This window comes from Felis catus, chromosome D3, assembly GCF_018350175.1.
Source record: "Felis catus isolate Fca126 chromosome D3, F.catus_Fca126_mat1.0, whole genome shotgun sequence".
NCBI classification, from domain to species: Eukaryota; Metazoa; Chordata; class Mammalia; order Carnivora; family Felidae; genus Felis; species Felis catus.
Window position 1 is genome coordinate 21733468 of NC_058379.1, and position 12198 is coordinate 21745665.

Consider the following 12198-nt stretch of genomic DNA (forward strand, 5'->3'; position numbering starts at 1 on the left):
CTTAGGACCCAGGGGGCGCCTTTCAGCCGAAAAACACCTCGCTGCAGCAAGCTGGCTGGGAAGCTCCCAGTTCTAAAGAGAGGCTGTTTACCAGAAGAGCATAACAAGGGCAGGTCTGACTGCAAGGCTGGGACTGGGAGGCAGAGCCGACGCCAAGGGGACCCCGGTTGGGCACTGGTTGGTCAGTCACCTGCAAGACGAAGGAGAAGAGGATGCTCTTGGCCTGGGTGAAAACATTCCTCATCGGCAACATGCTCCTAGCAGAAGCCTATGGATCTGGAGGTGAGATTACAATCTTCCTTCCTGCAGCAACTTAATCAAGTAGAAAGGGTAAAGCTCCCTATTTCCTAAGCATGGCCGGGCTACACAGGAAGATGATAGGAAATGAAGCTTTTAGCTGGTTTCTGTTGTCCTATGAAGGCTTTTTTTTTTTTTTCTTTCTCCTTTCCCTGTCAGTGGCTTGCAACTCCATATTTGCCATTAAGAACAAAGGCAAGTAGCCACTTTCTTTTTCTTTTTCCTTGTCTGGGGCTCATGAGTGGGTGGAATTTGGGGTTCATCTCCCCTACTAAGTCCTACTCTTTTCAGGGGCTTTGCACAGGGTGGTTAGGGCACAGGCCCTCCTTCCCCAGCGTCTTCCTGTGACTCTCCTGCTGAGGGGAGTGGGAGTTTGGAGTCACATCCAGGCAGCGATGAGGCAGGTTCCCTCCGTTTGAGGCTTTTGCCCGACCGAATTAAGGCTTTTGAAGAATTCTCTTGGGAGGGAGTGTTGCTTGTCCAAGTGTGGTCACATCCGTGAAAGGAATACCCGAGTTTATGTAACATGGAATTACAACACAGGGATGAATTTCAGGGCTGGCTGCCCCCCGACCCAAAACTCCGAACGTCTCCAAAAAGGAACCCGAACCCAGACCTCCCCCACACCCTCCTCTAAAGTGGCCACAAGTTCCAGAGTAACAACCCCTTGCACTTGTGCAGTGCTTTCTGGCTTGAAAGAAAGAAAGAAAAGGAAGGAAGGAAGGAAGAAAAGAAAAAGAAAAATGAAATGAAATGAAATGAAATGAAATGAAATGAAATGAAATGAAATGAAATGAAATGAAATGCTAACAAGCTAACGTTGTCTGAGCAATGACTGAGGGCCGGGCACCAGTAAGGGGCTTTAGAAGCGCTTTCTCTTCCTTCTCTTTCAGGCGTCACAACAACCCTTCAAGGCAGGTGGGGTTTTCCAAGTGAGGGCAGGGGGGCCCCGACGGGCCCAGCGTCGCCCAGCCGGGATAGACTCGGCTTCCCTGCGGGCCACTCAGTGTCCGGGGGGCTCCTCTTCATCACAGGCTGCTTCTGGGACAACGGCCACCTGTACCGGGCGGACCAGCCCTCCCCAGCGCCGGGCCTCCGATGCCTCAACTGGCTGGAGGCGCAGAGCGGCCTGGCATCTGCCCCTGCGTCGGGTGGTGAGTGTCCGCCCCGGGCGGCGGGCGGGCGGCGACCGCGGTCTGGGTCCTGGCCCCGTCCCATGGCGCCTTCTCTCCCTTCCCAGACACCGGCAACCACAGCTATTGCCGGAACCCGGACCAGGACCCGCGCGGGCCCTGGTGCTACGTCAGGGGCGAGGCCGGCGCTCCCGAGAAGTGGCCTTGCGAGGACCTGCACTGCCCAGGTACCCGCCCAGACCCCGAAGCCCTCAGGACCCCAGAGCCCCCAGCACGTTAGGCAGCCTGGGAGCGGCCCTTACACCCGCTGCGCACGTGCGTCCGCGCGTCGCCGGTCGGCCCCGCCCCGCCCCCACGCCACCCGATTGGCCAGGGCTGTCTCCAGGCCGCAGAGCCCAAAGCCCATTGGCCGCCGCCGCCTCTCTGAGTGAGCTCATCGTCCGCGAGCGCCTTGTAAACAACCGTGGGAGGCGAGGCCCCACCCCTTGGCCGCGAGCTCCTTGCTTGGTGCGCAGCCTCGGGGAGCCCGCGGGACAGTAGTCCGGGTCTCAACGCCCTTAGGTAGCCCCTCCCTCAGCGTTTAGTGATCGTTTGGGGAGCGTATGCTGTGTGTTAAGGCACTCTATTCACAGTCCCTCCTGGAAAGAAGCTGGTTGTGGGATCTGAGCCTCAGAGAAGTTTAGCGACGTATTCAAAGCAATGGCAGGGTCCAGATTTGACTGTTTCTCAGACTCCAGAACGAAGGCTTGTTGCTCCCGAGGCAGCAAGACCATTCTCTAGGGTTAGATTAAATGGACTATGTAAAGCATATAACATAGGGATTGGCAGGCAGTGTGGGCTCAGTAAATGTGAGCTGCTCACAGGGGTCGTGGATTGTTTCCTAGCGCAGAGGGGGACCCCCCTGGAGAAGATAGCAACTGAGCTGGGCCTTGGAAGATGGCAAGGATTCGAACAGATGAAGACGTGGGAGGCAGGAGAGGCTCTTTCTTATGTCCTTCCCCTCACATTTGCCTTGTCCTAACTGTAGTGTGACCCCATCAGACCTGGTCTTGCTCCTGGGGCAAGGATTGATTTCAGTATGTACAGACATTCTAAGGTGGACCCTCTCCCCCAACAGTTTCAGCTGTGGAGTTCACTCAGGCTACGCTAATGAGAGATATTTTACACTTCACCTCCAGAGACCACTTCCCAGTCCCCTCCAACCTTCACAACAGAAACTGAGGAGGCGTCTGAAGTGCCAAGTGGAGATGAGGTGCAGGTGTTCGCTCCTGCCAACGCCCTGCCTGCCCGGAGTGAGGCAGCAGCTGTGCAGCCAGTGATTGGGATCAGCCAGCGGGTGCGGGTGAACTCCAAGGAAAAAAAAGACCTGGGAACCCTGGGTACGATTGCCTCACCTATCCTTATGCGAATCATCAAGAAATATTTGCCGATGGGCTGGGGTGAGGCTAATGGGACCTTGTGTCCTGTCCTTGGCAGGCTATGTGCTGGGCATTACCATGATGGTGATCATCATCGCCATTGGAGCTGGCATCGTCTTGGGCTACACCTATAAGAGGTCAGTAGCTTCTCTTCTGGGCTCTCTGAAAGGACGGGAGGAAGGTACATAAAGTTGAATCAGACTTTTTGTAGCATACATACCCAAAAAGGAAGTGAAGTATTAAAAGAGGAAAACAAGCTTAAGATGTACAGACTTGGTTCTAGTCTTTACCAGGTGACCTTAGAAAACCCCTTTCCTTTAGTGTCTTTACTCCTCACCCAAAAGCATTGTGAGGTAGGAGTTCTTGTTCCTCATTTTACAGATGAGGAAGCTTTCATCAGAGAGGTGAAGTGACTTGCCCAAGGTCACACTCCCTGGGAGTGGCAGAACCTAGATTCAAACCCAGCTCTTTTGATACCAAATTCTCTGCTGTCTAATCCAACATGCCTAGTATGGAAGCGAGTGGCACTGCAGAAATCAGTCTGGACACTCACTGCAGGGTCCCAGAGATTGAATTATTTCTGTGAGTTACAAAATTCTACTAGAAAAGGTTCCCAGCTACTCCTTTCACAGTTTGGGCTTGAATTTCCTGGGCCATAAGCAGGGATCTCCTATTTAGGACAGGAGGAAAAAAATGAGCTGGAGGGTATAGAACCTGTTACTCATCACTACATATGAGAAAGCCAAAGAGGCTTCTCCTGGGAAACTCAGGGACCTGACCTGTGGCTGGGACAACAGGAGGAGGAATGCTCATTTTGAGAGGGCCCCTGAAATATCATGTGGAAAAGGCTCTCAGAGTCAGTGGTGGGTGCATGATAAGCCAGAGTTGCATTCATTTTTACAGTGCTGGCTTGTTCTGGGAAAATTATTTGCCGTTCTGGGCAAAATCAGGGGATTTGACTTCTAGCCCCGAGTGCTTTGATATGTCTCTTCTGAGGTCTGAGAAGGCTTCCTAAAAGGGATGTGACATGGTGGCCTGCATTTTCCAGTGGTAAGGGCTGTGAGTTCACAGCCCCAATGCTGTGTGTCCAGTGGTAAGGGCTGTGAGTTCACCCAGCATTAAATAAACCTGGGGTGTCCTTAGAGACACTGTAGTCAACCTCCTCATTTTACAGATGAAAAGGGTGAAATAGTGGGTAAGAATAACAACAACAACAATAACAAGAAAGTGAACACTAACCATATGCCAGACCCTGCTTCAAGCAATTTGCATGCTTTAATTCAGTTCACACAATCACCCTTATGGTATTATGGTTACCATAATTTAATTTAATTTAATTTTTTATGGTTACCTCACACTTTATCTTATGAGGTAAATGCTGTTATTTACATGTTAGGAAACCAGATTACATGTTAGGAAACAGAGGCAAGAGATGATACGTACCTTGCCTGAGGTCACACACCTAGCATTTGGTGGAGCCAAGTCTTAGTCCTGTCACTAGCTGTGTGACTTTGGGCAAGTTGCTTCTATTTCCTACTGCAGAGCACTGCTGTAGCTAAGGCATGTGATTGCTTAGCTCAGTGTGTAGCAGATAGTAAGTGGTCAGTAAATAATAGTTGTTTTTTCTTTTCTGTAAAATGTGAGTACTGTACTAGCACTCTCTGAGCGCTTGTTTCTTCTCTGATTTATTATGATTCAGGGAGCAGAGGTTCAAAGAGAATAAGAATTGACCTAAGAGGGTCTCTTGACTTCCATTCCAAGGCTGTTGCCCTCAGTGGGATGGTTAACATGGCAGGTCCAGGGACACCTGTTTGTTCATTCAGAGAGTTAGAGGAAATGATGTGGTAGCCTTGGCCTACAAGTCATAATCAGACCTAAACCTGTTGGCTGAGTTTAGCCTTTGAAATATTTCCTCTTAACTCAGCCACTGGATAGAGTATGGCTTTACTCCAATCTTGTGACGGTTTCCAGGCCTCCAGGTATTTGAGCTGACTTAAATGTTCTTAATTCTGAGCTCAATTCTCATGTGCAATGAGGAAGCCAGGCCTTTTTTTCTTCTAAATTTGCTTCTTTAGGCTGTCATAGGACTGCCCTGAAGCCTAGCATTTACTATCCTGTAAACTCAGGGCAAGGCACCAAGTCACCAGACTCCCTGTCACTAACTACTGGTCCACCCCTTTCCTCAGCAAAAGTGCTCTGAGAACAGACTATAACAGGAAACCGCATGTGGTCTAGAGGCAAGCTCTCAGCTCCCATCTCTCTCCAAAGTCAGAGAACAGAGTGTCCTGGAAAGAACTGTTGTGTATAGGTTCGGTCATTCCTCTGCACCTCCGTTTCTTGACTATTGAATAGGGATATATGCCCCCTCCATGCACCCATACCCACCCACCCAAGATTATCATAAGTATTAAATATAAGCAGTAGGACACCAATCATGTTAGATAATCATAATAGCAGCCAACATTTATTGCATGCTTTTTATTTTTATTTATATGTTTACTTATTTTTGAGAGAGAGAGAGAGCGCGCGCGAGCGAGTGGGGGAGGGGCAGAGAGCGAGGGAGACGCAGAATCCAAAGCAGGCTCCAGGCTCTGAGCTGTCAGCCCAGAGCCTGAAATGGGGCTTGAACCCATGAACCGTGAGATCATGACCTGAGCTGAAGTTGGACGCTTAACCGACTGAGCCATCCAGGCGCCTCTGTTGCATGCTTTTTAAATAAATAGGGCCCTACTGAATGCTCTTCCCTGATCATCTGGCCCAAGTCTCATGACCACACTAGAAGGATCACTTTTTATACTGTTTTACAGTGAGCTGCTGAGACCTAGAAGAGTTAAGTGCCACATCCAGGCTACACAGCCAGTAAGATGTGTGCAAGGATTAACAATATCTCCCAAAAGCTCAGCGAGGCTCAGCAGTGTCCTGCAAATTTGAATTGCAAAGGATATTAGGAAAAATGGAAACTTTCAAAATAAAATAGCTGGACTTATAAGTCAAAAGAACCAGGATCTAGTTCTGCAACTGCCATCAATTCTGGGTGCAACATTGGACAAGTAATTTACGTTCCTCATCTGTAAAAAGTGCAAAGGTAGGAGGTTGGATGATGATCCTCTCAGCTCTAATATTTCCTAAAAAGGCAATATTACCTGTTGGTGGCTGCAGACAGTACTGAGTTCAAATCCTAGTTCTGTTTGCTTAAATAAATGATTTAACCTTTCTGCATCTGCCTTCCCATCTCTAATCCTAATAGATACCATACAGGTTTGTTGTGAGGATGAAATTAGACAGTATAGTTGGACATAGGTTTTGTGTTCATAGCCTTAGCTGCCTTGAGGAACTTTTCCTGAGTAGCAGTGTGGTACAGCACTGCTTTCAACTGGGCAAACAGTGAAAAGAATAATTGGAAGAAACTGTGTTGCCTGAAGAAAGTCTGGGGTGTCTCTGTCACTCCAAAGAGGATGTCAGATGTGGGCAGCAGCTCCATCCACGCTTGCTGTCTCTGGCCCTGGGGCAGTCATGGATAGAATTACTGCAACCCCTGAACTCTGCCAAAGACCATGAGGCTAATGGGATGGAGCTTTCCCCTGGCTGGGAAGGGCAAGCAGGAATCAGGCTTCCTCTCAGGGGAATAAGGATGGCAGGTGGGTGTGGGTGAGGGCTCAGCCTGTCGGGTCTTTGTCATGGTTGTCTAGGCTACAAGACTCAGCCAGCCAGTCTGCAGCTCCCTCTCCCTGCCCTAAGTGCAGTGTCTGTGCTATCCAGAGGGAGCATTTATTTTCTGATAAAAAGGCAAGGGAAAAACTGTAAGTCAACACCACTCCACCCCCTTAGGAGGAGCTGAGTCAGTGAATAAACCTTTTGTTCTATCTTGGCTGCCAAACAACAGCCTGCCCCCTATCCCCACCGCCCCCCCCCCCCAAAAAAAAGGCATAAGAAGGGGCTGAGCTGTTTGATGGTCAGTGCAGCAGGCCTGGTGGCCTCAGATCTTAAGAGGAGCTGGGGACATCCTCTGCATCTCCAGGACTCATAGGCACCATTAACAGGAGGCCTGTGGGGTTGGGTGTGTTTTGAGGCTTGTAAATGGATGAGACTGTAATCCAGATGAATCCCAGCATCTCCTACCTTTACCCTGACTGTTCTTCCAGTCCTGCTCTGCTCCATTAATATGAATTGATTTTTTCCCCCTAAAGACTTGTTTATGATGATGTATCCTGACCATTATCGATAGCTGGCCACAGTCAGATGCTTGGTAAAGGAGGTAGCTGAGGGGGGCACCTGGGTGGCTCAGTCAGTTAAGCATCCCACTCTTGATGTCAGCTCAGGTCACGATCTTGTGGTCATGGGATCAAGCCCTACATTGGGCTCCATGCTGAGTGTGGAGCCTCATTAGGATTCTCTCTACCTCTCTCTTTGCTCCTCCACCACGTGCGTGCACTCTCTCTCAAAATAATAAACTTAAAAAAAAAAAAAAAAGGTAGGGGTGCCTGGGTGGCTCAGTTGGTTAAGTGTCCAACTTCAGCTCAGGTCATGATCTCACAGTCCGTGAGTTTGAGCCCCGTGTCAGGCTCTGTGCTGACAGCTCAGAGCCTAGAGTCTGCTTTGGATTCTGTGTCTCCCTCTCTCTCTGCCCTTCCCCTGCACATGCTCTGTCTCTATCTCAAGAATAAATAAAAACATTAAAAAAAAAAAAAAAGGTAGCTGAGGAAAGCAGGACAACTCCAAAGCCTCAGTTTGTCTATAAAATGTGGATAACACTATCTTGCAAAGTTAGTGTGGAAATGGTACATGTATAAAGTGCATGGCATCCAGTAGGTGCATAGGTAGCTCTTCTCATCCTGGGTAATGGGAAGGTCATTTCCTCGCACCTTAGTAGGCACTCCGGATGTATGAGTTATCACTTTATCTCTTCCTTTAGCCCTTTAGAGTTTGAAACTCAGGCCCTGGCAAAGGAGACTTGCATACCCCACCTCTTTTGTTAATTGCCACTTGGCCTTCTGCTGGCTTGAGGGCTCCCTTAATAAAGTTAAACCCAGACCTACATAGGCAACCTTGAAGAATCTGGCCTTTTATTATGGAGGAAAGTGTTTCCTTCTGTAGTGGCAGCTGTAACTGATGAGCAGTGCCCAAGGGCAAAGTGAATCTTAGGCTGAGTGGGGATGCACTTGGTCCAGACAACTGTCTTCCCAGGTCCCTCCATTTCCTTTTTGGAATGCTCTGGGGGTTATTCTGCTGCAGGAGTTGGTGGTGTCCAGTAGAGACAAATGATAAGGATGCGGCAAATGCTCAGGGTTGCACTTGCAAAAAACTCAGTCACCTAGGGTGACTCACAAATTTGTCTTCTGTGACCTTATGAGAATTAGGGAATCAGAGCACATCTCCCATGAGGGATCATCTAGAATATCAGGGGCCTTGGAGGTTATCAAGTCCAACTCCTTGTTTTAAAAATGATAAAATTAAGGCCCAGAGAGGAGGGGAGTTGCTGAGGTCACATAAATAATAATTGCCTTGGCTGGTCAGTAGGAGTTTCCTTGGGAAACCATATTAAGATAACATTGCTTGGTGAGTCAAGTCATATTCAGGGCAAATCATAATAATCTCCTCTGTGAGTTTTACAGCAGTTCCAGTGTTTTCAAAATGCATTCACATTCATTGCTATTTTGAGGCAGATACTGTCCCCCTTTCATAGATGAGGAAACCAAGGCTCAGCAAGGCTGTTTTGCCAGGTGTCACACAGTCAAGGCTGAGCTGGTACTAGAATACAAGAAAACTGGTTGATTTAAAGACAGTTCTGAGGCACCTGTGCAGCCCCCAGGCCCCTCCAGGCCCTGCTGTTTTCTCAATACTGTTCTCCAGTCTCTGGAAACTTGTCATTGCACCTTATACCATGATGAATATGTAATCCATCTGACCTCAGCTATCTTCCTGAGGTCTGAAGTAGGTTTTTTTTTTCACCTAGTCATCCATCAGCTGTCAGTTTCAAGGCCTCTTTGGGGTGGGCTCCTTCCAGAAAGATTTCCCGTGACAGTTGAGCCCATGTTTCTAGTTGTGGCTTCAGAGTATGTTAGTGTGGACCCAGATCTGGGTCCTGGGTGCTGGCTGTGGTATGCAGTGTGTTAGGCACTCACCAAACCCTTCAGCCTGCAACAGGGGTAATCCAGGCCAGTGGGAAGGACGCTACATGTGCAGCCAGAAGACTGGGTTTGAGTTCCTGTGCCACTGTTTCTTTGGGGTGACTCTGATCGGTTCAGAACTTCTCTGAATATTAGCTGGAGTCCAGCAGACTTGGGTTTGAGCCCATTATGTTATTGGAGAATTCTTTCACTTCGAGCTATTTCCTCATCTGTAAAATGAATGGTAAGACCTAATTCTTAGGGTTTAGCCAAGGATGAAGTGTGATAAGGTACACATCATCCTTAGCATGGAGTAAGCACTCCATTTGAGTAAAATGGGGCAACACCATGGCCTAACTGAGTCATTAAGCACCATGAAAATTCAAAGATGTGTGAACCTAAAGGTGTCTTATGGTCATTGTCTCATTGTTTCCCACTGACCTGAATAGCCCTCAGTCCCTTTTGCCCACTGTGTGGGCTAGGGACAGTGCTTATTTCCAGCCAGGGCTCACACCTTCCAGCACTTTAGGACAAGACAGCTGTCTCAGAACAGGTCAGTTTTCTGCACAACTTTATGGGTTAGGACTGAGATGGTTCTCTGGGTCTCTTGGAGCCCTGGGCTTAAAGAACAAAATCGTTATCTTAAGAGTCTCTCTTCTATACACTATCTTCATTGAGCCTGTCTGCAGCTGTGTGAGATTCAGGCTGCTACACACCCATTTTACAGATGAGGAAGCAGAGACCAGAGGTGTAAGAACTTCGTGTCAGGGCAAAATGGAAATCTTATACCTCAGCTACTGAATTGCTGACCATGGTTAGCCTCAGCCCCTGCCTGAGCACAGCATTGCTATTTAATGAGCAAAGCCATTCAGGAGGCACAGCCTCAATGCTTACCTCTTTTCCTGCCAGGGGGAAGGACCTGAAAGAGCAGCATGACCAGCGTGTGTGTGAGAGGGAGATGCAGCGAATCACCCTGCCCTTGTCTGCCTTCACCAATCCTACCTGTGAGATCGTGGATGAGAAGACTATTGTGGTCCACACCAACCAGACTCCAGTGGACCTTCAGGAGGGCAGTGCCCCTCTCATGGGCCAGGCAGGCACTCCTGGGGCCTGAGCTGCCAACAATGGGCAAGAGCCCATGCAGACACTGGTGCAGGACATCCTACTCTCCTTCAGCTGGGAGGATCTACACTTTTTGTTGTGGTTAAAATCCTCCCTCGACTTTTTGTTTTCTTAATTCTAAAACAGAAGCAGGTGGTGTGCTGAGGGCAAGTCTGGGTAGGGTCCTACCAAGGCTCCTCCTCCATCCCTTGGAGCAGGGTTTTGCCTGTGGATGGAGACAGTGGCAGCCCCCACAGCAATGCTGCTGACAAGGGCTTCCAAACATTGCTTGTGCCCTGGATCTGAACCAGGGACAGGCAAGGAGCTCCCCCAGGCTCCTCTGTGCTTTATTATCTAAGATGGCCTCAGTCTCCACCTTTCTGTTTGTTCTCCGTGTGCTTGAGTGGCACATACTGTTATCCATAGTTCGGGACAGACAGGTCAGGAGGCAGTATTTCAAAAATATAGTTTTTAAAGTATTTGGGATGGAACTCCCTACTGACTTTGAGAACCAGAAATGAATTTGTACAAAAGTCAAAACTATGGGTTGAGAATGGGATCTAGGCTGGAGGCTCCTGGGGGGTGCTCCAGCTTGCTAGCAGTGATGTGCCTTGATAACTGTGGGCTGGCCCTGGGCCCAGGGACTCTTCCTGTTTTGAAAGGAAAGGAAGGGAAGAATCGCACTGAACATTCCACTTGGGAAGAAGGTAGAGAAGGATCTATGGTTGCCTTAGGCCACAGGACTCGAGGGGGACCTGGGGAACCCTAGACAGTTTGTTCAGGGTGGACATTGGCCTCTTTTCATTTTGCAGGGGTAAGACATCAGCCAACTAACCTATGGGAATTACACTGTGGGGCCTTGTGAGCTGCTTCTGAGAGGTTAACTCAGAAACTAAGCTCAGAGGCAAGGTAATAAAGTGCTTCAGGGCTTGCCCCTGCAGTGGCTTGAGTTTGCAGGTGGCTCTGTGGCCTCGAGGCTAATGCATTCCCGTGAGGGTAGTATGGCTAGGCTCACAACCCCTAACTTGTAAAACAATCAGAACCATTGGAAGGGACCTTAGGGTTCCTCAAGCCTTTTGGACACAGGGACCCAGAGGGGGAAAGTGATGCCCAAGGTCATAGAGCATAGGCATGGCTGAGAAGAAAGTAACATTTCTCCACAGCACTGTGCTTCACTGAGCCAATGGCTCAGCAGGGCCTCCAAGTCCTGATGTCACACTTGGAGGCCTTAGCAGTGCTCCCTACCCAGAGCTTCCTTCCACTGCCCCATGTGGAAAGGGGGCTTAGAGGGGCCCATTCTCTTCAGCAGACTATTCCTGGGAGTGGTTTGCTGAGGGGCCTAGGCCTCATGGGTCCCTTGGTGTTAGTGATGCTGAAGAAAAGAACAGTACATTACTGGTTTCTACTTTTCTATAAAAGCATTTCTCTGTGTACATGTTTTATATACCTCATTCTGATACCTGCATATAAAGTGCAGTAAATTGCTCTGCATTTGACTTGTATAAATTAAAAAAACAAAAAGCTGTGTATCACCAAGTTTTTATGGGGTACAAGGACATTCCTCCGCTAAGCTGGAAGTTTTTAGTTACCTTGTCCATACCTGTGTGGCAAGCTCTGGCTTTCCCTCATTAACTCTGGCCCTGTGACTGGGAGATGGCAAGTGAGTGGTGTGTTAACTGTTGCCTCTGTTCTGTCATCACCAGGAATCATTCAGGTTGAAGCTGCAGGAAAGACGGGTATGCTGGTTTGGTCACTGCAAATCCTGTCCCCTTCACCATTTTTCCCAAGGTGGAGGTAGTTAAAATGAACATCCAGGCAGCCGTTGGCAGGGGCTGGAGACAGGTGTGATTGGTGGTGCTGCAGCAGCAAAAGGGAAGGATGGATGTGCAGAAGAGGCTGGGTCCTTGGGATGCAAGAAGCAGCTCTGAGCAGAGAAAGGCCCCTGGGGATGGTGAGGGAGGGGGGTAGGGTGGGGTGAGGGGAGTGGAGGGGAACTCCTAGAGCTCTAGAAGAAGTTACCAACAGGACTTTCAGCACAAGATTTCAACAACATGTTCTCTGCCTCTACGAATACCCAGGGTGATCTCTGTCCATGCCTAGACATTGCTCTGTAGTTCTACAAATAAGGAGCACCCTAGAATA

The 12198-nt window shown here is 49.0% G+C and overlaps 1 protein-coding gene across 3 annotated transcripts; it reads left to right on the forward strand.

Moving 5' to 3' along the window:
* Positions 1–64: 64 nt before the first annotated feature.
* PIK3IP1 (phosphoinositide-3-kinase interacting protein 1) lies at positions 65–11583 on the forward strand. 3 transcript variants are annotated; one of them, XM_006938600.5, is made up of 7 exons: positions 65–282; positions 1191–1211; positions 1332–1451; positions 1538–1657; positions 2609–2809; positions 2907–2985; positions 9865–11583. In XM_006938600.5, the coding sequence occupies exons 1-7, from the start codon at positions 213–215 to the stop codon at positions 10067–10069; spliced, it is 816 nt and encodes a 271-aa protein (XP_006938662.1). In that variant the 5' UTR covers positions 65–212; the 3' UTR covers positions 10070–11583. The 3 variants fall into 3 exon arrangements, with proteins under 3 accessions (XP_006938662.1, XP_006938661.1, XP_006938663.1); XM_006938599.5 differs by having other exon boundaries at positions 1191–1451; XM_006938601.5 differs by lacking the exon at positions 1191–1211.
* Positions 11584–12198: the final 615 nt, after the last annotated feature.

Bases quoted from the DNA above. Each gene is read 5' to 3' on its own strand.
- PIK3IP1 (XM_006938599.5), top strand. From the start codon at position 213: ATGCTCTTGGCCTGGGTGAAAACATTCCTCATCGGCAACATGCTCCTA. The intron at 283-1,190 runs GTGAGATTACAA...CTTCTCTTTCAG, and splicing joins AGAAGCCTATGGATCTGGAG to GCGTCACAACAACCCTTCAA. The intron at 2,810-2,906 runs GTACGATTGCCT...TGTCCTTGGCAG, and splicing joins AAAAGACCTGGGAACCCTGG to GCTATGTGCTGGGCATTACC.